Source organism: Cherax quadricarinatus, chromosome 11 (assembly GCF_038502225.1).
Source record: "Cherax quadricarinatus isolate ZL_2023a chromosome 11, ASM3850222v1, whole genome shotgun sequence".
NCBI lineage: Eukaryota > Metazoa > Arthropoda > Malacostraca > Decapoda > Parastacidae > Cherax > Cherax quadricarinatus.
In genome coordinates, this window is record NC_091302.1 from 54692943 (window position 1) to 54715884 (window position 22942).

Here is a 22942-nt window from a genome sequence, read left to right on the forward strand (position 1 = left end):
CCCTTTGTGGAGTGGGGCTATGTCTGTTGTTTTTAGTAACTGAGGGACGACCCCCGTGTCCATGCTCCCTCTCCATAGGATGGAAAAGGCTCGTGATAGGGGCTTCTTGCAGTTCTTGATGAACACAGAGTTCCATGAGTCTGGCCCTGGGGCAGAGTGCATGGGCATGTCATTTATCGCCTGTTCGAAGTCATTTGGCGTCAGGATAACATCGGATAGGCTTGTGTTAGTCAAATTTTGTGGCTCTCTCATAAAAAATTCATTTTGGTCTTCGACTCTCAGTCTGGTTAGCGGCTTGCTAAAAACTGAGTCATATTGGGACTTGAGTAGCTCACTCATTTCCTTGCTGTCATCTGTGTAGGACCCATCTTGTTTAAGTAGGGGCCCAATACTGGACGTTGTTCTCGATTTTGATTTGGCATAGGAGAAGAAATACTTTGGGTTTCTTTCGATTTCATTTATGGCTTTTAGTTCTTCCCGCGATTCCTGACTCCTAAAGGATTCTTTTAGCTTAAGTTCGATGCTTGCTATTTCTCTGACCAGTGTCTCCCTGCGCATTTCAGATATATTGACCTCTTTTAGCCGCTCTGTTATTCTTTTCCGTCGCCTGTAAAGGGAGCGCCTGTCTCTTTCTATTTTACATCTACTCCTCCTTTTTCTTAGAGGAATAAGCCTTGTGCATACATCGAGTGCCACCGAGTTAATCTGTTCTAGGCATAAGTTTGGGTCTGTGTTGCTTAGTATATCTTCCCAGCTTATATCGGTTAGGACTTGGTTTACTTGGTCCCACTTTATGTTTTTGTTATTGAAGTTGAATTTGGTGAATGCTCCCTCGTGACTAGTCTCATTTTGTCGGTCTGGGGCTCCATGCATACATGTCTGAACCTCAATTATGTTGTGATCTGAGTATATTGTTTTTGATATGGTGACATTTCTTATCAGATCATCATTGTTAGTGAAGATGAGGTCTAGTGTATTCTCCAGTCTTGTAGGCTCTATTATTTGCTGGTTTAAATTGAATTTTGTGCAGAGATTTAAAAGCTCGTGTGAGTGTGAGTTTTCATCAGAGCTGCCTCCTGGTGTTATTACTGCAACAATATTATTTGCTATATTCCTCCATTTTAGGTGCCTTAAGTTGAAATCCCCCAGGAGCAAGATGTTGGGTGCAGGAGCTGGAAGATTTTCCAGACAGTGGTCAATTTTTAACAGCTGTTCCTGGAATTGCTGGGATGTTGCATCCGGAGGCTTGTAGACTACCACAATGACTAGGTTTTGGTTCTCGACCTTTACTGCTAAAACTTCCACTACGTCATTTGAGGCATTAAGCAGTTCTGTGCAAACAAGTGACTCTGCAATGTACAGGCCAACCCCCCCCTTTTGCCTGTTCACTCTGTCACATCTGTATAGGTTGTAACCTGGGATCCATACTTCGTTGTCCAAGTGATCCTTTATGTGGGTCTCAGTGAAAGCCGTAGGGGAGGGGAGAATGGGGGGTAATTAGGTTCGGTCTAAGGAAGAAGACCGACAGGGCTAATTCCTCAGACCAAGAGCCTCTTCACCATGCCAAGGAGCCCCCCTTGAAGAGGAGATTCGTCTGTAAAAACTTGCATTTGTGGTCACAGAGGTGCCTGTGCTAACTTTCCTATGGTGTAGAAATATACCTAGTTGGATAAATCTTATTGTGGCTACCTGGTCTAGTGGCTAACGCGACGGGCTGGAGTTTTGAGACTCTATGACCGCGGGTTCAATCCCGGCCGGGGGTATGGTTAATTCACGAACCCTTGGTGCCAACTTAAGTTTACAAAATCCGTCCCATATTTCCCCCCAATTATACAGCGGAAAAACAGACAATCCCTGTACAATTTCCCTACGACAACATATGCTGACCATTTGCCCCACCCGAATCCGTTATGCATTTCTCAACTTTAATAACAAACGTAGCATGTCCTCACACTCGATTAATCCCCTGCCGCTCCACCATTTACGCATTTCTATCATTACCCGACCCACCCGGATGCCCTTCTCACCGCCCGCCCTGAGGAACCGCTGCTTAACATAGAGGGCCTTCACCCGTGGCCCCAAAGCCAGGAGACCTAAACCCCCACGGCGAACATGGGTCATGACAACCTCCCGTCTTAACCAAGCCCTCCCGAAACCCTAAACATAACGTAAGACCCTTCTCTGCAGTTCCTGAATATCCACATCTCTTAAAGGGTACACCTCAGCCACACCCCATACTTTACTATAAACAAGTGTATTAACCACTACTGTCCTCTGCTGCAAAGATACATCCCCAGCTCTTAGCCCCCGAAGTCGATCTAAAGCCTTGTTAACCACCAATTCTGAGTTCACCCTCCGGCCCTCCCTCTCATCTGCCATGTACACGATATTTGTAGATGAATGGTTCAGAGAACCGACATGTTGATAAATTAGACACATATGCAACTCTTGGGTATCTTTATTGAGGAAACGTTTCGCCACACAGTGGCTTCATCAGTCCATACGTAGGAGAAACTTGAAGAACAGGAGGAGAATGAGGTAATCAGTCCCTCAACCTTGAGTCGATGTGTTCAGTCCATCAATCTTGAATAGAATACGGCATATCACCGGAGAAGCAGCTTATAAACCGTATGGCAGGAGAGGTGCAGCAGTCACAGGTCGTGTCACATTTGTTCAATGTGGAAGTAGGTCGTGCCCGCGAACAATTGTGTAACTTACTGAGCTATAAAATCTGTGGTCCAGTTCCTGGACCCATTATATATCTCTCTAATACTTGACTAGCTTCCACAGATGGGTATTGAGCGCATAAAAAAGATATTAAATTCATTTTTTTTACAAAGGTTTTTATGCAATAAGATCACAGTAAACAGGTGAATCAGAATATGCAAAACAACCACTGTGAAAGAATAGGTTTTATATAGTAATTTAAGAAGAATTTAACCCAGGATAGACAAAAAAAAGTCAAGCAATATGACTTACTTCTATTACGTGATACTTTTATTAAATAATATGAGACAAGCTTTATTTAGGAATTGTATGAATGATTTTACACAGTATAATATATTTGTACACTGGGTCTGAGGGCACATATTGTATATATTGTAGACATAAATAAATAGGTAGAGTTCATGTCCAGAGCCCAGTCTGAGATGATGGATATCTTAAGATAATATCTTATTACTACAAGTACATATACAAGGTATACAGATCATAGATGACATCAGTGACACTACTGTACAGAAAGCCGCTTGTTATGCTGAGAATTTTGGTTTTTGTCCCAGGATGTGACCCACACCAGTCCACTAACACCTAGGTACCCATTTTACTGATTGGTGAACATAGACAACCAGCGTAAGGAAACACACCCAGTGTTTCTACCCTCGCCAGGAACTGAACCCGGACTTGACCGTGTGAAGCAAGTTGATTAATAAAACACATGTGTCATATTTGGATAACTTTATTGTATACTACCGGCCATAATGAAAATATTCTCTTATTTTACATATACAAACAAATTTCTCTGCAAAGGTTACAATGTGATTACATTTAATAAAGTGTTGTTAACTACAAAGAATGTAATAAAGTTGGTAGAATTACCGACAATATGTAAAGTAAAAGGACACAAGTGCAACTAATGTGACATTTATTGTGGCAACGTTTCGCTCTCCAGGAGCTTTATCAAGCCATTACAAACAATACATGGACACAGAGGGTATATAAAGGCTCAGAGTGAGGTGAATACTAGTGAGGTACCATTTCGATGTTCACTAGTGGTAGTAGTAGTAGTAGTCACTACCACTACTACTACTACTACTACTACTACCACTAGTGAACATCGAAATGGTACCTCACTAGTATTCACCTCACTCTGAGCCTTTATATACCCTCTGTGTCCATGTATTGTTTGTAATGGCTTGATAAAACTCCTGGAGAGCGAAACGTTGCCACAATAAATGTCACATTAGTTGCACTTGTGTCCTTTTACTTTACAACTACAAAGAAAGTGACTAACATGCCGGGACATTTCTGGCAGACTAATACTTACACACTACTTAAAACTAGACAGGTTAAAGTGGTAAATTTTAATGATTATTTTACCTTATTACTACAGTCAAGTAGCCAGAAAGATTTATAGTAGTGATGCAGCACATAACAAATAACAGCATTATAATTAGTGCAATTTACAATGATACAACAGTATAATTTTATGTATGTATTAATGTTTTATTTGATTAAGATATTGTAATTTTGGGGGGATTGTTTAAGTCAGTGGTTCCCAAACTTTTTCAGCTTGTTACCCAATTTAACATGCCACATAAAGCATGTTACCCCTTTCACAAAATGTTGTTATTATTGATATATATGGCTAAACGTGAACGTATACAGCCTCGCATACTCTGCTAATCCTAGCAAAACCATTGAAAACGTAAGAACCACACATACATTATATATAAAATTAATAATAGCTACAAATTCACAGTAACAGTGGGTAAATACTAACTATATACTGCACAGGGCAGTACACATACATACCAGCTTATGTCTACCTCGGCTGATGCTCACAGATAAACTGACAGTGTGAAATAGAGGCATCCTCAGGAAGTGAGTGACGTGTACTGGACAGGTCGATCGGGGCTACTGAGTGACTTTTGTCCTGAAGCATACTTGTCAAAATACTTTTGGGTTTCCACACACTTAGCTATATATTTCTTCTTTTCTAATACTGTATATTAGTTTTTGATGTTTATTGTTATTTGGTTTAACTTTATTACTTACTTATAATAGGTTTACTTTACAACTTTATATACTAAGACAAAGTTAACAATAATCCTCATACCGGGTACCGCATTGTTTTCTTGATTTTCAGAATTCATAACTTTTTTTCTGTCACCCCTCCAGTACCCCCCAAAAATGGTTAAATTACCCCCAGGGGGTAATTTACCCCCAGTTTGGGAACCACTGGTTTAAGTCGTTTCAAACTGGTTAAATGATTTAGCATTGTGGAAAATTGCATTCATCTGAATGTAACTCATTATGTACATAACAGTAAATGATAACAAAGATAATTATTATTTATCAGTTATATAGACAAGTAGGGATTTGGGACACCTAGGTCGCAAAAATGTCCCCCTTCGATACCTACAACTGTCTTATCTACAAGTTGCTCTAGACCTATTAATTACAAATGAAAGATACATCAACAAGAATTCTGAAAAATAAAATTTGGTGGACTGTATATTAAATTAATAAAGGATTATATATACACATTTACATAACAGAAGGAGAATATCTTAAAATCACTCACCAATTTGACTGGAGATCAAGGTGTATCATACTCAGAAAACCTCACTGTCTATACATGAAAATAACACTGGCCAGAGTTAAACATTAACAGAATTATCTGAGGTTCCTGGAGTTGTCTTGTCCAGTCGCCTGATATCTCAAGTTATGCAGGAATGCACATCCAACAATTTCGGCTCCTATTTGAGAGGTGTCAGCCCAATTTTAACCTCTAGAGCACGAAAATTCTTCTTATTTTCACTAACGTTTTCTTGGCTCATTCAAAACACAATGGCGAGTCTCGTCTGCGTAGGCTTCCCATTTTTTATAACATAATTTTTATTAAATACAATATATTTTATAAATTTACATACCAATACACTATTTTCGGAAAATATACTATATATTTTCCACAAGCATAGTGTTAGTATGGTTGTTATAGTTAATATTGTAAATAACTTATAACAACTTAAACTTTTCTAAATATATTCATACCTTGCTAAAATATTAGCTATTATAAATAAGATATAACCACATTCAAGTTACATGTTTTATTTGTGACTGGATTCGTGTCTGCATTAATTACTCATTATCACTTTTAAAACATAAACTTGTAAGTGCGTTATACCATTTAAACTTGCTTAATATTTAAAATTTTAAGGCCCAGTCCCTGGACCCATTATGTATACCTGGAGAGGGTTTCGGGGGTCAACGCCCCCGCGGCCCAGTCTGTGACTAGGCCTCATGGTGGATCAGGGCCTGATCAATCAGGCTATTACCGTTGGCCGCACGTAACCTGGAGGGTACTCCAGGTTATGTAAACCAACATACGAACCACAGCCTGGCTGATCAGGTACTGACTTTAGGTGCCTGTCCAGGGGTCTACTTGTAATCCCTCTTATGTGTGCTGGGAGGCAGTTGAACAGTCTGTGCCTCTGTATTTTGACTATGGCCCACAGGATGGGTTTAGGGTGCATGATAAAACTGTTAAACTAATTGCATCAAGGATTTTCCCATGAGGAGCTGATGTCTGAGGTTTGTATATATGTTGAGTATCTGTCTTGATGTATATGAAGTGAGAGCAGCAGTATATACACATGGAAGAGTGAACAGAGTAAACCCTAATCACTATGATTAAGGGTTAAATTATCCTTGAATAGTGATGTACAGATGATATGTAACCCTTAATGACCCTCGTCTTATCGAAAGGCTTTAAAATTAGTAAAGTAACTAATTATTCATTGGATGCCCCAGGTGTCTGTCCAGCTCCCTCTTGAAAACAGCTGAAAATGTATTGGGAGGTAGTTGAACAGTCTTGGGCCCCTGGCACTGATCGTGTTGTCTCCTTAGCGTACTCTGGCGCCCCTGCTTTTCACTGGGGGTATGTTGCACCACCTGCCGAGTCTTCTGCTTTCGTAGGGAGTGATTTCGGTGTAGCTTTGGCACTTGCCCTTAAAGGATTTTCCAAGTGCATATTATCATGCATCTTTCTCGTCTGCATTCCAAGGAGTACAGGTCGAGGTCCTTCAACCTTTCCCAGTAATTTAAGTGCTTTATCGTACTTATGCATGCAGTAAAAGTTCTCTGTATATTCTCCAGGTCTGCAATTTCGCCTGCCTTGAAAGACGCCGTTAGTGTACAGAAAAACTCTAGCCTAGAGATTAGAGCAGATTTTTCCAGCCTTGGCATTTCTAATTTTGAATGTTCTCATTATCTATCCAATCATTTTTTTACCAGATGTAGTAGACACATTGTTGTGATCTTTGAAAGTGAGATGCTCTGACATTACCACTTCTAGGTCTTTCACATTAGTTTTTCTCTTTACTCTGTGATAGTAATTTGTTTTATACTCCGATACAGTTTTAATTTCCTTGAGTTTTCCATAGCGGAGTAATTGAAATTTACTGTCATTGAACTTCATATTGTTTTCTTGGGTAATGTCCGCTTGAAGATTTGCAGTGTCCTCGATGGATAATACTGTCATGCAAATTCTGGTATCATCAGCAAAGGACACGGTGCTGTGTAGTCTCTTCCACCAGTCTTAACTTTCAAATTTGTATTTACTTTATATTTCTAAAATGCACTGTTTCTTTTGTTTTGGATTTTTGTTGCTAATTTTTCCGAGCGTTTGTTGTTGACTAGTTCTCGTTCTGCTGTCACTTATACTTACCATACCATGAATTTTCTGAATCGTGGCGGTACAAGTTCATCTTGTTGCTTTCTTCATTATTTTCATCCTCATTGCCTCCATCTCCCTTGTTTCTCGTGTACTCCTTTTTTCCTTTTTCCCTTTTATTTTTACACGTCTTCTTTTCTTTTTTAAGTTCATTCTGTAAAGCTTCCAAATCCACGTAACAATATAAGTGTTCTTCCTGGTTGTCGTCCATCAGTTTGGCATACTTGCTTTCTTCCATGGCGGGTGGCAGGGGGTCTCGGGGGCGCATCGTGGGTAAAACAGTGGGTGGCAGGGGTTCTGGAGGGCGCATCGTGGGTAAAACAGTGGGTGGCAGGGGTTCTGGAGGGCGCATCGTGAGTAAAACAGTGGGTGGCAGGGGTTCTGGAGGGCGCATCGTGGGTAAAACAGTGGGTGGCAGGGGTTCTGGAGGGCGCATCGTGGGTAAAACAGTGGGTGGCAGGGGTTCTGGAGGGCGCATCGTGAGTAAAACAGTGGGTGGCAGGGGTTCTGGAAGGCGCATTGTGGGTAAAACGGGTGTCAGAACATGCCCAGGAGGAGGTGCCGCCTCTAAAGAGATGCCACCCATATCCTCAGAGTTAGAGAGGTGGCTCGGGTTAGTCCTGCTGTTGATAGATTCTAAGCATATGTGTCCTGATGAAGCACGGTAGATTACTTTATTCCATCGCTTTCCTGGCAGCTTCCTAAACCAGAGGACTAGGATGAGGATCAGAAGCAACACTAGTATGATAATAATACTTGGTGCCAACCATTTGCTGCTGGAGATGTCCCCAGAATCCTTATTTATGTCACCTGTAATGAAAATTAAAAGAAATCTTAAGAAATTTGTTCTGATAATAGAGAGTTTAAAAACAGGTATGATAGGGCTAAAAGGGAGTGAATCAGCCAAGGGGCAAGGGGAGGGGCCAAGAGCTGGGACTCAATCTCTGCAACCATTTACAGATAGGTACACTCATGCACAGACGCACGTACGCACGCACGTGCGCATGGCGCCAGGGGCTATGAATTAACCCCTGCAACCACAAATTGGTGAGTACACACACACACACACACACACACACACACACACACACACACACACACACACACACACACACACACACACACACACACACACACACACACCACGAATCTCAACAAAAAAGTCATTCAGGGCCCTTTATACAATATACGTCAGGCCCATTTGAAGTATGCAGCACTAATATGGAACCTGTATCTGAAAAAGCATGTTAAGAAGCAGGAGACAATGCAGAAGTATGCAACAAGGCTTGTTCCAGAGCTAAGGGGTATAAGTTACGAGGAGAAGATAATGGAATTAAATCTAATGACACTGGAGGACAGACGAACCAGGGAAAACAAGAAGACAATACAGTGCTCAGGGAACTGATAGGGTGGACAGAGACAAGTTGACTGAATGGCGAAAAACGGGAACCTGGGAACGAAGCTGAAAGCTAAAGACAGCTGAACCACTGGGATGCCAGAGAATATTTCTTCACAAATAACCCACACATAGGAGAGAAGAGCTTACGACGACGTTTCGGCCGACTTGGACCATTTATAAAGTCAAACTAACTGAAAGGAGAGGAACCAGCATATACTATAGGCAAGCTGGCAGGGACGAGTCAAGAGAGGTGGGAGGAAATAAATCACTCTGTCTGACTTTTTTGAGTTATCCCAGGTTCTCTACACATATGCTGCTATGTATGATAATCTATGTAACTGTATTTGTGTATACCTGAATAAACTTACTAGTAGTAGAGGTAAGGCAGGTGGTGGAAGTAGCGGTAGTGTGAAGTAGGGAGAGTGATTGGCGGGACAAGAAATTGAAGAGAGAAAAAAAAAGTCAAAAGAAAAGGTAGGAGCCAAAGATAGCAGGGAAGGAAGTAGCAGTAGTAGTAGAAAATTGAGACACTTATGCAACATATGGGACTCTTTATTGAAGATTCCCATACGTTGCAGAAGTGTCTCAATCTTCAACTTGTCGGTTTTAAACCATTTATCACAGCAGTTTACCTGGAGTTTACCTGGAGAGAGTTTCGGGGGTCAATGCCCCCGCGGCCCGGTCTGTGACCAGGCCTCCTGGTGGATCAGCGCCTGATCAACCAGGCTGTTGCTGCTGGCTGCACGCAAACCAACGTACGAGCCACGGCCCGGCTGATCAGGAACTGACTTTAGGTGCTTGTCCAGTGCCAGCTTGAAGACTGCCAGGGGTCTGTTGGTAATCCCCCTTATGTGTGCTGGGAGGCAGTTGAACAGTCTCGGGCCCCTGACACTTATTGTATGGTCTCTTAACGTGCTAGTGACACCCCTGCTTTTCATTGGGGGGATGGTGCATCGTCTGCCAAGTCTTTTGCTTTCGTAGTGAGTGATTTTCGTGTGCAAGTTCGGTACTAGTCCCTCTAGGATTTTCCAGGTGTATATAATCATGTATCTCTCCCTCCTGCGTTCCAGGGAATACAGGTTTAGAAACCTCAAGCGCTCCCAGTAATTGAGGTGTTTTATCTCCGTTATGCGCGCCGTGAAAGTTCTCTGTACATTTTCTAGGTCGGCAATTTCACCTGCCTTGAAAGGTGCTGTTAGAGTGCAGCAATATTCCAGCCTAGATAGAACAAGTGACCTGAAGAGTGTCATCATGGGCTTGGCCTCCCTAGTTTTGAAGGTTCTCATTATCCATCCTGTCATTTTTCTAGCAGATGCGATTGATACAATGCTATGGTCCTTGAAGGTGAGATCCTCCGACATAATCACTCCCAGGTCTTTGACGTTGGTGTTTCGCTCTATTTTGTGGCCAGAATTTGTTTTGTACTCTGATGAAGATCTAATTTCCTCATGTTTACCATATCTGAGTAATTGAAATTTCTCATCGTTGAACTTCATATTGTTTTCTGCAGCCCACTGAAAGATTTGGTTGATGTCCGCCTGGAGCCTTGCAGTGTCTGCAATGGAAGACACTGTCATGCAGATTCGGGTGTCATCTGCAAAGGAAGACACGGTGCTGTGGCTGACATCCTTGTCTATGTCGGATATGAGGATGAGGAACAAGATGGGAGCTAGTACTGTGCCTTGTGGAACAGAGCTTTTCACCGTAGCTGCCTCGGACTTTACTCTGTTGACGACTACTCTCTGTGTTCTGTTAGTGAGGAAATTATAGATCCATCGACCGACTTTTCCTGTTATTCCTTTAGCGCGCATTTTGTGCGCTATTACGCCATGGTCACACTTGTCGAAGGCTTTTGCAAAGTCTGTATATATTACATCTGCATTCTTTTTGTCTTCTAGTGCATTTAGGACCTTGTCGTAGTGATCCAGTAGTTGAGACAGACAGGAGCGACCTGTTCTAAACCCATGTTGCCCTGGGTTGTGTAACTGATGGGTTTCTAGATGGGTGGTGATCTTGCTTCTTAGGACCCTTTCAAAGATTTTTATGATATGGGATGTTAGTGCTATTGGTCTGTAGTTCTTTGCTGTTGCTTTACTGCCCCCTTTGTGGAGTGGGGCTATGTCTGTTGTTTTTAGTAACTGAGGGACGACCCCCGTGTCCATGCTCCCTCTCCATAGGATGGAAAAGGCTCGTGATAGGGGCTTCTTGCAGTTCTTGATGAACACAGAGTTCCATGAGTCTGGCCCTGGGGCAGAGTGCATGGGCATGTCATTTATCGCCTGTTCGAAGTCATTTGGCGTCAGGATAACATCGGATAGGCTTGTGTTAATCAAATTTTGTGGCTCTCTCATAAAAAAATCATTTTGATCTTCGACTCTCAGTCTGGTTAGCGGCTTGCTAAAAACTGAGTCATATTGGGACTTGAGTAGCTCACTCATTTCCTTGCTGTCATCTGTGTAGGACCCATCTTGTTTAAGTAGGGGCCCAATACTGGGCGTTGTTCTCGATTTTGATTTGGCATAGGAGAAGAAATACTTTGGGTTTCTTTCGATTTCATTTATAGCTTTCAGTTCTTCCCGCGATTCCTGACTCCTAAAGGATTCTTTTAGCTTAAGTTCGATGCTTGCTATTTCTCTGACCAGTGTCTCCCTGCGCATTTCAGATATATTGACCTCTTTTAGCCGCTCTGTTATTCTTTTCCGTCGCCTGTAAAGGGAGCGCCTGTCTCTTTCTATTTTACATCTACTCCTCCTTTTTCTGAGAGGAATAAGCCTTGTGCATACATCGAGTGCCACCGAGTTAATCTGTTCTAGGCATAAGTTTGGGTCTGTGTTGCTTAGTATATCTTCCCAGCTTATATCGGTTAGGACTTGGTTTACTTGGTCCCACTTTATGTTTTTGTTATTGAAGTTGAATTTGGTGAATGCTCCCTCGTGACTAGTCTCATTTTGTCGGTCTGGGGCTCCTCGCATACATGTCTGAACCTCAATTATGTTGTGATCTGTGTATATTGTTTTTGATATGGTGACATTTCTTATCAGATCATCATTGTTAGTGAATATGAGGTCTACATGGAGTACCTGGAGAGAGTTCCGGGGGTCAACGCCCCCGCGGCCCGGTCTGAGACCAGGCCTCCTGGTGGATCAGAGCCTGATCAACCAGGCTGTTGCTGCTGGCTGCACGCAAACCAACATACGAGCCACATCCCGGCTGATCCGGAACTGACTTTAGGTGCTTGTCCAGTGCCAGCTTGAAGACTGCCAGGGGTCTGTTGGTAATCCCCCTTATGTGTGCTGGGAGGCAGTTGAACAGTCTCGGGCCCCTGACACTTATTGTATGGTCTCTTAACGTGCTAGTGACACCCCTGCTTTTCATTGGGGGGATGGTGCATCGTCTGCCAAGTCTTTTGCTTTCGTAGTGAGTGATTTTCATGTGCAAGTTCGGTACTAGTCCGTCTAGGATTTTCCAGGTGTATATAATCATGTATCTCTCCCTCCTGCGTTCCAGGGAATACAGGTTTAGGAACCTCAAGCGCTCCCAATAATTGAGGTGTTTTATCTCCGTTATGCGTGCCGTGAAGGTTCTCTGTACATTTTCTAGGTCGGCAATTTCACCTGCCTTGAAAGGTGCTGTTATTGTGCAGCAATATTCCAGCCCAGATAGAACAAGTGACCTGAAGAGTGTCATCATGGGCTTGGCATCCCTAGTTTTGAAGGTTCTCATTATCCATCCTGTCACTTTTCTAGCAGATGCGATTGATACAATGTTATGGTCCTTGAAGGTGAGATCCTCCGACATGATTACTCCCAGGTCTTTGACGTTGGTGTTACGCTCTATTTTGTGGCCAGAATTTGTTTTGTACTCTGATGAAGATTTAATTTCCTCGTGTTTACCATATCTGAATAATTGAAATTTCTCATCGTTGAACTTCATATTGTTTTCTGCAGCCCACTGAAAGATTTGGTTGATGTCCGCCTGGAGCCTTGTAGTGTCTGCAATGGAAGACACTGTCATGCAGATTCGGGTGTCATCTGCAAAGGAAGACACGGTGCTGTGGCTGACATCCTTGTCTATGTCAGATATGAAGATGAGGAACAAGATGGGAGCGAGTACTGTGCCTTGTGGAACAGAGCTTTTCACTGTGGCTGCCTCGGACTTTACTCTGTTGACTACTACTCTCTGTGTTCTGTTAGTGAGGAAATTATAGATCCATCGACCGACTTTTCCTGTTATTCCTTTAGCACGCATTTTGTGCGCTATTATGCCATGGTCACACTTGTCGAAGGCTTTTGCAAAGTCTGTATATATTACATCTGCATTCTTTTTGTCTTCTAGTGCATCAAGGACCTTGTCGTAGTGATCCAATAGTTGAGACAGACAGGAGCGACCTGTTCTAAACCCATGTTGCCCTGGGTTGTGTAACTGATGTGTTTCTAGATGGGTGGTGATCTTGCTTCTTAGGACCCTTTCAAAGATTTTTATGATATGGGATGTTAGTGCTATCGGTCTGTAGTTCTTTGCTGTTGCTTTACTGCCCCTTTGTGGAGTGGGGCTATGTCTGTTGTTTTTAGTAACTGTGGGACGACCCCCGTGTCCATGCTCCCTCTCCATAGGATGGTAAAGGCTCGTGATGGGGGCTTCTTGCAGTTCTTGATAAACATGGAGTTCCATGAGTCTGGCCCTGAGGCAGAGTGCATGGGCATGTCATTTATTGCCTGTTCAAAGTCATTTGGCGTCAGGATAACATCAGACAGGCTTGTGTTAACCAAATTCTGTGGCTCTCTCATAAAAAATTCATTTTGATCTTCGACTCTCAGTCTGGTTAGTGGCTTGCTAAAAACTGAGTCATATTGGGACTTGAGTAGCTCACTCATTTCCTTGTTGTCATCTGTGTAGGACCCATCTTATTTAAGTAAGAGCCCAACACTGGACGTTGTTCTCGACTTTGATTTGGCATAGTAGAAGAAATACTTTGGGTTTCTTTCTATTTCATTTATGGCTTTTAGTTCTTCCTGTGATTCCTGACTCCTATAAGATTCCTTTAGCTTAAGCTCGATGTTTGCTATTTCTCTGACCAGTGTCTCCCTACGCATTTCAGATATATTGACCTCTTTTAGCCGCTCTGTTATTCTTTTTCGTCGCCTGTAATGGGAGCGCCTGTCTCTTTCTATTTTACATCTACTCCTCCTTTTTCTTAGAGGAATAAGCCTTGTGCATACATCGAGTGCCACCAAGTTAATCTGTTCTAGGCATAAGTTGGGGTCTGTGTTGCTTAGTATATCTTCCCAGCTTATATCGGTTAGGACTTGGTTTACGTGGTCCCACTTTATGTTTTTGTTATTGAAGTTGAATTTGGTGAATGCTCCCTCGTGACTAATTTCATTATGTCGGTCTGGGGCTCCGCGCATACATGTCTGAACCTCAATTATGTTGTGATCTGAGTATGTTGTTTTTGATATGGTGACATTTCTTATCAGATCATCATTGTTAGTGAAGATGAGGTCTAGTGTATTCTCCAGTCTAGTAGGCTCTATTATTTGCTGGTTTAAATTGAATTTTGTGCAGAGATTTAAAAGCTCGTGTGAGTGTGAGTTTTCATCAGAGCTGCCTCCTTGTGTTATTTCTGCAACAATATTATTTGCTATATTCCTCCGTTTTAGGTGCCTTAAGTTGAAATCCCCCAGGAGCAAGATGTTGGGTGCAGTTGCTGGAAGATTTTCCAGAGAGTGGTCAATTTTTAACAGCTGTTCCTGGAATTGCTGGGATGTTGCATCCGGAGGCTTGTAGACTACCACAATGACTAGGTTTTGGTTCTCGATCTTTACTGCTAAAACTTCCACTACATCATTTGAGGCATTAAGCAGTTCTGTGCAAACAAGTGACTCTGCAATGTACAGGCCAACCCCCCCCCCCTTTTGCCTGTTCACTCTGTCACATCTGTATAGGTTGTAACCTGGGATCCATATTTCGTTATCCAAGTGATCCTTTATGTGGGTCTCAGTGAAAGCCGTGAACATTGCCTTTGCCTCTGCAAGCAGTCCACGGATGAAAGGTATTTTGTTGTTTGTTGCTGGCTTTAGACCCTGTATATTTGCAAAGAAGAATGTCATTGGACTGGTGGTATTGTTGGTACTGGGGGGGGGGGATTTTTTTTCCGGCATTAGTATCTGTATCTGTTGGTTTGGAGTGGAGGCCATCGACTGTGGTTCCACTCCAGGAATGACTGGATTTGGTGTACAATTTCTGCCATTTCCTGCCAGTTTTTTTTCTTCCTGGCACTAAAAAACCTCTCCCTCTTGAGTGGCTGTGGCTACCCAGGTTTTCCCATGGCCTGGATGTTTTGTATCTTTTTGTCCCCTTTAGATGGTGTGCCTGGCAATTTAAGTTATAGCACAGTCTTTCTTGTACTGAAGAGGTACACATTTCAGGGTGAAAAAGCTTACAGGAAGGGAGTTTGCATTTTCCTGTTGTCATATGGGCATGGCATTTTCTAGGGTGGTCATAATTGCACGTCCCATCTGTTTTTCCAGATTTCCCATGTCTGCAGATACCAAGTGCATAGTATGTGCACAGGCTTGGTTTCCATTTGCCTTGGGTTTCTGTGACTGTATTCCCTGTTGGTGCATGTTTACCTGTCTTATTCCTACCCTCCCTAGCACCAACAATGGAGCTCCCACCAGTTGCTTTTGGTAACATATCCTCACTATTGCTAGTGGAGTCCTCTTGTTTGCTATTTCTTGTGGTATTTCTAGTTTGCAGTATTGGTTTTATCTTATCTTTGACTACACTTGTTTCCCCACTACGGCTCCTGTCCCCTATGAGGTCATTTATATGCATTCCATCCTGCGTATAATTCCCGACTACCTGGACAAAATCTCCAGCTTCACCAGCCCCCCAGTACCAACAATACCACCAGTCCGATAACATTCTTCTTTGCAAATATACAGGGTCTAAAGCCAGCAACAAACAACAAAATACCTTTCATCCGTGGACTGCTTGCAGAGGCAAAGGCAATGTTCGCGGCTTTCACTGAGACCCACATAAAGGATCACTTGGACAACGAAATATGGATCCCAGGTTACAACCTATACAGATGTGACAGAGTGAACAGGCAAAAGGGGGGGGTTGGCCTGTACATTGCAGAGTCACTTGTTTGCACAGAACTGCTAAATGCCTCAAATGATGTAGTGGAAGTTTTAGCAGTAAAGGTCGAGAACCAAAACCTAGTCATTGTGATAGTCTACAAGCCTCCGGATGCAACATCCCAGCAATTCCAGGAACAGCTGTTAAAAATTGACCACTGTCTGGAAAACCTTCCAGCTCCTGCACCCAACATCTTGCTCCTGGGGGATTTCAACTTAAGGCACCTAAAATGGAGGAATATAGCAAATAATATTGTTGCAGTAATAACACCAGGAGGCAGCTCTGATGAAAACTCACACTCACGCGAGCTTTTAAATCTCTGCACAAAATTCAATTTAAACCAGCAAATAATAGAGCCTACTAGACTGGAGAATACACTAGACCTCATCTTCACTAACAATGATGATCTGATAAGAAATATCACCATATCAAAAACAATATACTCAGATCACAACATAATTGAGGTTCAGTCATGTATGCGCGGAGCCCCAGACCGACATAATGAGATTAGTCACGAGGGAGCATTCACCAAATTCAACTTCAATAACAAAAACATAAAGTGGGACCAAGTAAACCAAGTCCTAACCGATATAAGCTGGGAAGATATACTAAGCAACACAGACCCCAACTTATGCCTAGAACAGATTAACTCGGTAGCACTCGATGTATGCACAAGGCTTATTCCTCTAAGAAAAAGGAGGAGTAGATGTAAAACAGAAAGAGACAGGCGCTCCCTTTACAGGCGACGGAAAAGAATAACAGAGCGGCTAAAAGAGGTCAATATATCTGAAATGCGTAGGGAGACACTGGTCAGAGAAATAGCAAGCATCGAACTTAAGCTAAAAGAATCCTTTAGGAGTCAGGAATCGCGGGAAGAACTAAAAGCCATAAATGAAATCGAAAGAAACCCAAAGTATTTCTTCTCCTATGCCAAATCAAAATCGAGAACAACGTCCAGTATTGGGCCCCTACTTAAACAAGATGGGTCCTACACAGATGACAACAAGGAAATGAGTGAGCTACTCAAGTCCCAATATGACTCAGTTTTTAGCAAGCCGCTAACCAGACTGAGAGTCGAAGATCAAAATGAATTTTTTATGAGAGAGCCACAAAATTTGATTAACACAAGCCTATCCGATGTTATCCTGACGCCAAATGACTTCGAACAGGCGATAAATGACATGCCCATGCACTCTGCCCCAGGGTCAGACTCATGGAACTCTGTGTTCATCAAGAACTGCAAGAAGCCCCTATCACGAGCCTTTTCCATCCTATGGAGAGGGAGCATGGACACGGGGGTCGTCCCACAGTTACTAAAAACAACAGACATAGCCCCACTCCACAAAGGGGGCAGTAAAGCAACAGCAAAGAACTACAGACCAATAGCACTAACATCCCATAACATAAAAATCTTTGAAAGGGTCCTAAGAAGCAAGATCACCACGCATCTAGAAACCCATCAGTTACACAACCCAGGGCAACATGGGTTTAGAACAGGTCGCTCCTGTCTGTCTCAACTATTGGACCACTACGACAAGGTCCTAAATGCACTAGAAGACAAAAAGAATGCAGATGTAATATATACAGACTTTGCAAAAGCCTTCGACAAGTGTGACCATGGCGTAATAGCGCACAAAATGCGTGCTAAAGGAATAACAGGAAAAGTCGGTCGATGGATCTATAATTTCCTCACTAACAGAACACAGAGAGTAGTCGTCAACAGAGTAAAGTCCGAGGCAGCTACGGTGAAAAGCTCTGTTCCACAAGGCACAGTACTCGCTCCCATCTTGTTCCTCATCCTTATATCCGACATAGACAAGGATGTCAGCCACAGCACCGTGTCTTCCTTTGCAGATGACACCCGAATCTGCATGACAGTGTCTTCCATTGCAGACACTGCAAAGCTCCAGGCAGACATCAACCAAATCTTTCAGTGGGCTGCAGAAAACAATATGAAGTTCAACGATGAGAAATTTCAATTACTCAGATATGGTAAACATGAGGAAATTAAATCTTCATCAGAGTACAAAACAAATTCTGGCCACAAAATAGAGCGAAACACCAACGTCAAAGACCTGGGAGTGATCATGTCGGAGGATCTCACCTTCAAGGACCATAACACTGTATCAATCGCATCTGCTAGAAAAATGACAGGATGGATAATGAGAACCTTCAAAACTAGGGAGGCCAAGCCCATGATGACACTCTTCAGGTCACTTGTTCAATCTAGGCTGGAATATTGCTGCACACTAACAGCACCTTTCAAGGCAGGTGAAATTGCCGACCTAGAAAATGTACAGAGAACTTTCACGGCGCGCATAACGGAGATAAAACACCTCAATTATTGGGAGCGCTTGAGGTTCCTAAACCTGTATTCCCTGGAACGCAGGAGGGAGAGATACATGATTATATACACCTGGAAAATCCTAGAGGGACTAGTACCGAACTTGCACACGAAAATCACCCACTACGAAAGCAAAAGACTTGGCAGACGATGCACCATCCCCCCAATGAAAAGCAGGGGTGTCACTAGCACGTTAAGAGACCATACAATAAGTGTCAGGGACCCGAGACTGTTCAACTGCCTCCCAGCACACATAAGGGGGATTACCAACAGACCCCTGGCAGTCTTCAAGCTGGCACTGGACAAGCACCTAAAGTCAGTTCCGGATCAGCCGGGCTGTGGCTCGTATGTTGGTTTGCGTGCAGCCAGCAGCAACAGCTTGGTTGATCAGGCTCTGATCCACCAGGAGGCCTGGTCTCAGACCGGGCCGCGGGGGCGTTGACCCCCGGAACTCTCTCCAGGTAAACTCCAGGTCACCATTACTGTCTCCCAGGACAGCACCTCTAACTTCAGTAAAGAAAATGAATACAACATCTTAACACATTGATACAGTACATGTATATACACAGCCCATTTCACAACATCCTCAAGTAATAACTAGGATACTAAAGTGAATGTTGGGACTCCCTCTTATTACAAAGGGTCTGTCCATGTGCATACAAGAGGCCTCATAACAGCAGGTCCCTCACAACTAACACTACCAGTGTTTTTATACAGTGTGTATGCATAGGTATAAAATACATACCCAATACTTGACATAGAACATAAGGACGCCCCTCAAACCTCCACCATACAGACCCCACCCCATAATATTATACAACATAATAGTCCAAGATTCATACACACAGCAGCGGCATACACCACCTCAACCACACCAGCGTACCTTTGGCGCACATAGGCGTAGGCAGCAATACCTCTAAACAGGACCTAACACTCCTCATACTCCACAATTTGCAGACACATCTGAACAGCACATATCAAGCCACTTTCATCCTAACACTGGGCACATGCCCCACCCTCAAGGTGCACGCTAACTGGCGCCCCAAGACACACACGCCCTTAACCGGTGCTGCCATCAAGCAGCAGACCTCGCCACAGATCAAAATGAATTTTTTATGAGAGAGCCACAAAATTTGATTAACACAAGCCTATCCGATGTTATCCTGACGCCAAATGACTTCGAACAGGCGATAAATGACATGCCCATGCACTCTGCCCCAGGGCCAGACTCATGGAACTCTGTGTTCATCAAGAACTGCAAGAAGCCCCTATCACGAGCCTTTTCCATCCTATGGAGAGGGAGCATGGACACTTGGGTCGTCCCTCAGTTACTAAAAACAACAGACATAGCCCCACTCCACAAAGGGGGCAGTAAAGCAACAGCAAAGAACTACAGACCAATAGCACTAACATCCCATATCATAAAAATCTTTGAAGGGGTCCTAAGAAGCAAGATCACCACCCATCTAGAAACCCATCAGTTACACAACCCAGGGCAACATGGGTTTAGAACAGGTCGCTCCTGTCTGTCTCAACTACTGGATCACTACGACAAGGTCCTAAATGCACTAGAAGACAAAAAGAATGCAGATGTATTATATACAGACTTTGCAAAAGCCTTCGACAAGTGTGACCATGGCGTAATAGCGCACAAAATGCGCGCTAAAGGAATAACAGGAAAAGTCGGTCGATGGATCTATAATTTCCTCACTAACAGAACACAGAGAGTAGTCGTCAACAGAGTAAAGTCCGAGGCAGCTACGGTGAAAAGCTCTGTTCCACAAGGCACAGTACTAGCTCCCATCTTGTTCCTCATCCTCATATCCGACATAGACAAGGAAGTCAGCCACAGCACCGTGTCTTCCTTTGCAGATGACACCCGAATCTGCATGACAGTGTCTTCCATTGCAGACACTGCAAGGCTCCAGGCGGACATCAACCAAATCTTTCAGTGGGCTGCAGAAAACAATATGAAGTTCAACGATGAGAAATTTCAATTACTCAGATATGGTAAACATGAGGAAATTAGATCTTCATCAGAGTACAAAACAAATTCTGGCCACAAAATAGAGCGAAACACCAACGTCAAAGACCTGGGAGTGATTATGTCGGAGGATCTCACCTTCAAGGACCATAACATTGTATCAATCGCATCTGCTAGAAAAATGACAGGATGGATAATGAGAACCTTCAAAACTAGGGAGGCCAAGCCCATGATGACACTCTTCAGGTCACTTGTTCTATCTAGGCTGGAATATTGCTGCACTCTAACAGCACCTTTCAAGGCAGGTGAAATTGCCGACCTAGAAAATGTACAGAGAACTTTCACGGCGCGCATAACGGAGATAAAACACCTCAATTACTGGGAGCGCTTGAGGTTTCTAAACCTGTATTCCCTGGAACGCAGGAGGGAGAGATACATGATTATATACACCTGGAAAATCCTAGAGGGACTAGTACCGAACTTGCACACGAAAATCACTCACTACGAAAGCAAAAGACTTGGCAGACGATGCACCATCCCCCCAATGAAAAGCAGGGGTGTCACTAGCACGTTAAGAGACCATACAATAAGTGTCAGGGGCCCGAGACTGTTCAACTGCCTCCCAGCACACATAAGGGGGATTACCAACAGACCCCTGGCAGTCTTCAAGCTGGCACTGGACAAGCACCTAAAGTCAGTTCCTGATCAGCCGGGCTGTGGCTCGTACGTTGGTTTGCGTGCAGCCAGCAGCAACAGCCTGGTTGATCAGGCGCTGATCCACCAGGAGGCCTGGTCACAGACCGGGCCGCGGGGGCGTTGACCCCCGAAACTCTCTCCAGGTAAACTCCAGGTAAACACCTTCCACGATGATTCCCGATGATTCCGAAGATTTCTTACACAGTGAACATAACCATCAGGTTTAGAAAAGTTAACCTGGTAAGCCACTCTTATATCTCACTATGACAAACATTCCCGTGAAACAGAGCTTACCATCCATACCAAACTGCCACTACCTTCTTCTTACACACCACAAAAAATCCAGTGTCAAACAAAACCCCCCACCCCCCTTTACATCCCCCCAGAAGGAGACAACCCCTTTGCCCATCCTCAGGTACCCTGACAAAGGGAACCCACAGTGAGGTTCCTATAACCTTCCGGGAAACTTTTTTCCCAGGATGCCCCATAAACCAGCATATTCCTACACTTTGTCCTATAGAATCTAGCCGCCAACGCTTTTATCCTCGTATCACTCCTTAATTCCCTCATTCCCCATGAGATATCCAGATAATCTACAATGACATACATTATAGTCCGTCCCACATCCCTAGGCACTCCCCTTACATCTAAAAGTAAAGCCCTTAAAAGCAGCAAACGTCCCCCCAACAATCTGATAACCCCACCCATCCATGATCTCACCCCCTCCAAGGAGGGACAAAAAAAGACCACATGAAACGCCGTTTCAACATCATCTTGACAAAAAGCCTCTTCCACCAACCCCATACGCCTTAACACCTCCTTGGAGGCCAGAATCCCCATGTTTATTTATTTATTTATTTATTTATTTATAATTTGAGCACACTTACAGAGGTACAAAAAAAATACAGATAAGAGCAGCATGCCAAAGCCACTTATACTATGCATAGCATTACGGGCTGGCTTAAAATTAACTTAAGATTAACTAAGCAATGATGAAATCAGTGAAAAACATTAATGTAAACTGATTACTATAAAGCACAAGTGAGTATTACAAAGACAGGTCATTGTTATAAATTCAGTAGAATGGAGTATTCTGTTAGGTAGTGTATTTAAAAAATAATAAAGTTAGATTGGGTTTTAGGTTTAACATTTATGTGATATAATTGTGAGAAACATTTAAGATATACAATTTATAAGGTTCAGTTATTCAGTATTTATTTGGTTTTGGGTGAGTAAGTGATCTTTGAGAAGAGACTTGAATTTATAAACAGGTAGTGTTTCTTTTATATTTACAGGTAATGAATTCCAGATTTTAGGGCCTTTTATGTGCATTGAGTTTTTGCATAGCGTGAGATGGACACGAGGAATATCAAAGAGTGATCTGTGCCTTGTGTTATGGTCATGTGTTCTGTTGAGGTTGGCAAGGAGATGTTTGAGGGGAGGGTTAATATCAGAGTTGAGTGTTCTATGTATGTAATAGGTGCAGTAATAAGTATGGATGTTTTGTATGGTGAGTAGGTTGAGTGTATTGAATATTGGTGGAGTGTGCTGCCTGTAGTGAGAATTTGTTATCATTCTAACTGCAGCCTTTTGTTGGGTAATTAGTGGTCTGAGATGGTTAATTGTTGTTGAGCCCCATGCACAAATTCCATAGGTGAGATAGGGGTAAATAAGAGAGTGATATAGGGCCAGGAGGGCTGACTGTGGAGCATAGTACCGTATCTTCAATAGTATGCCTACAGTCTTGGAAATTTTCTTAGAAATTTGTTGTATATGTGTATGAAATTTGAGTCTATTATCAAGGTGGATTCCTAAGAATTTTCCCTCTGTTAGCTTTGTGATAGGTGATCCGTTTATCATTATGTTAAGAGGGACATCTGTAGCTCTGTTACCAAACTGAATGAAGTAGGTTTTGTCAAT

General features: G+C 43.0%; 1 protein-coding gene across 1 annotated transcript in view; it reads right to left on the bottom strand.

The window, feature by feature from the left end:
• Window positions 1-3861: 3861 nt before the first annotated feature.
• The window catches only part of LOC138852573 (uncharacterized), a 34890-nt gene continuing 15809 nt past the window's right edge, over window positions 3862-22942 (bottom strand). The window contains exon 5 of the mRNA XM_070084157.1: window positions 3862-8266. Coding sequence (XP_069940258.1) covers window positions 7437-8266 — 830 coding nt within the window. The 3' untranslated portion in view covers window positions 3862-7436. The remainder of the gene's footprint in view (window positions 8267-22942) is intronic.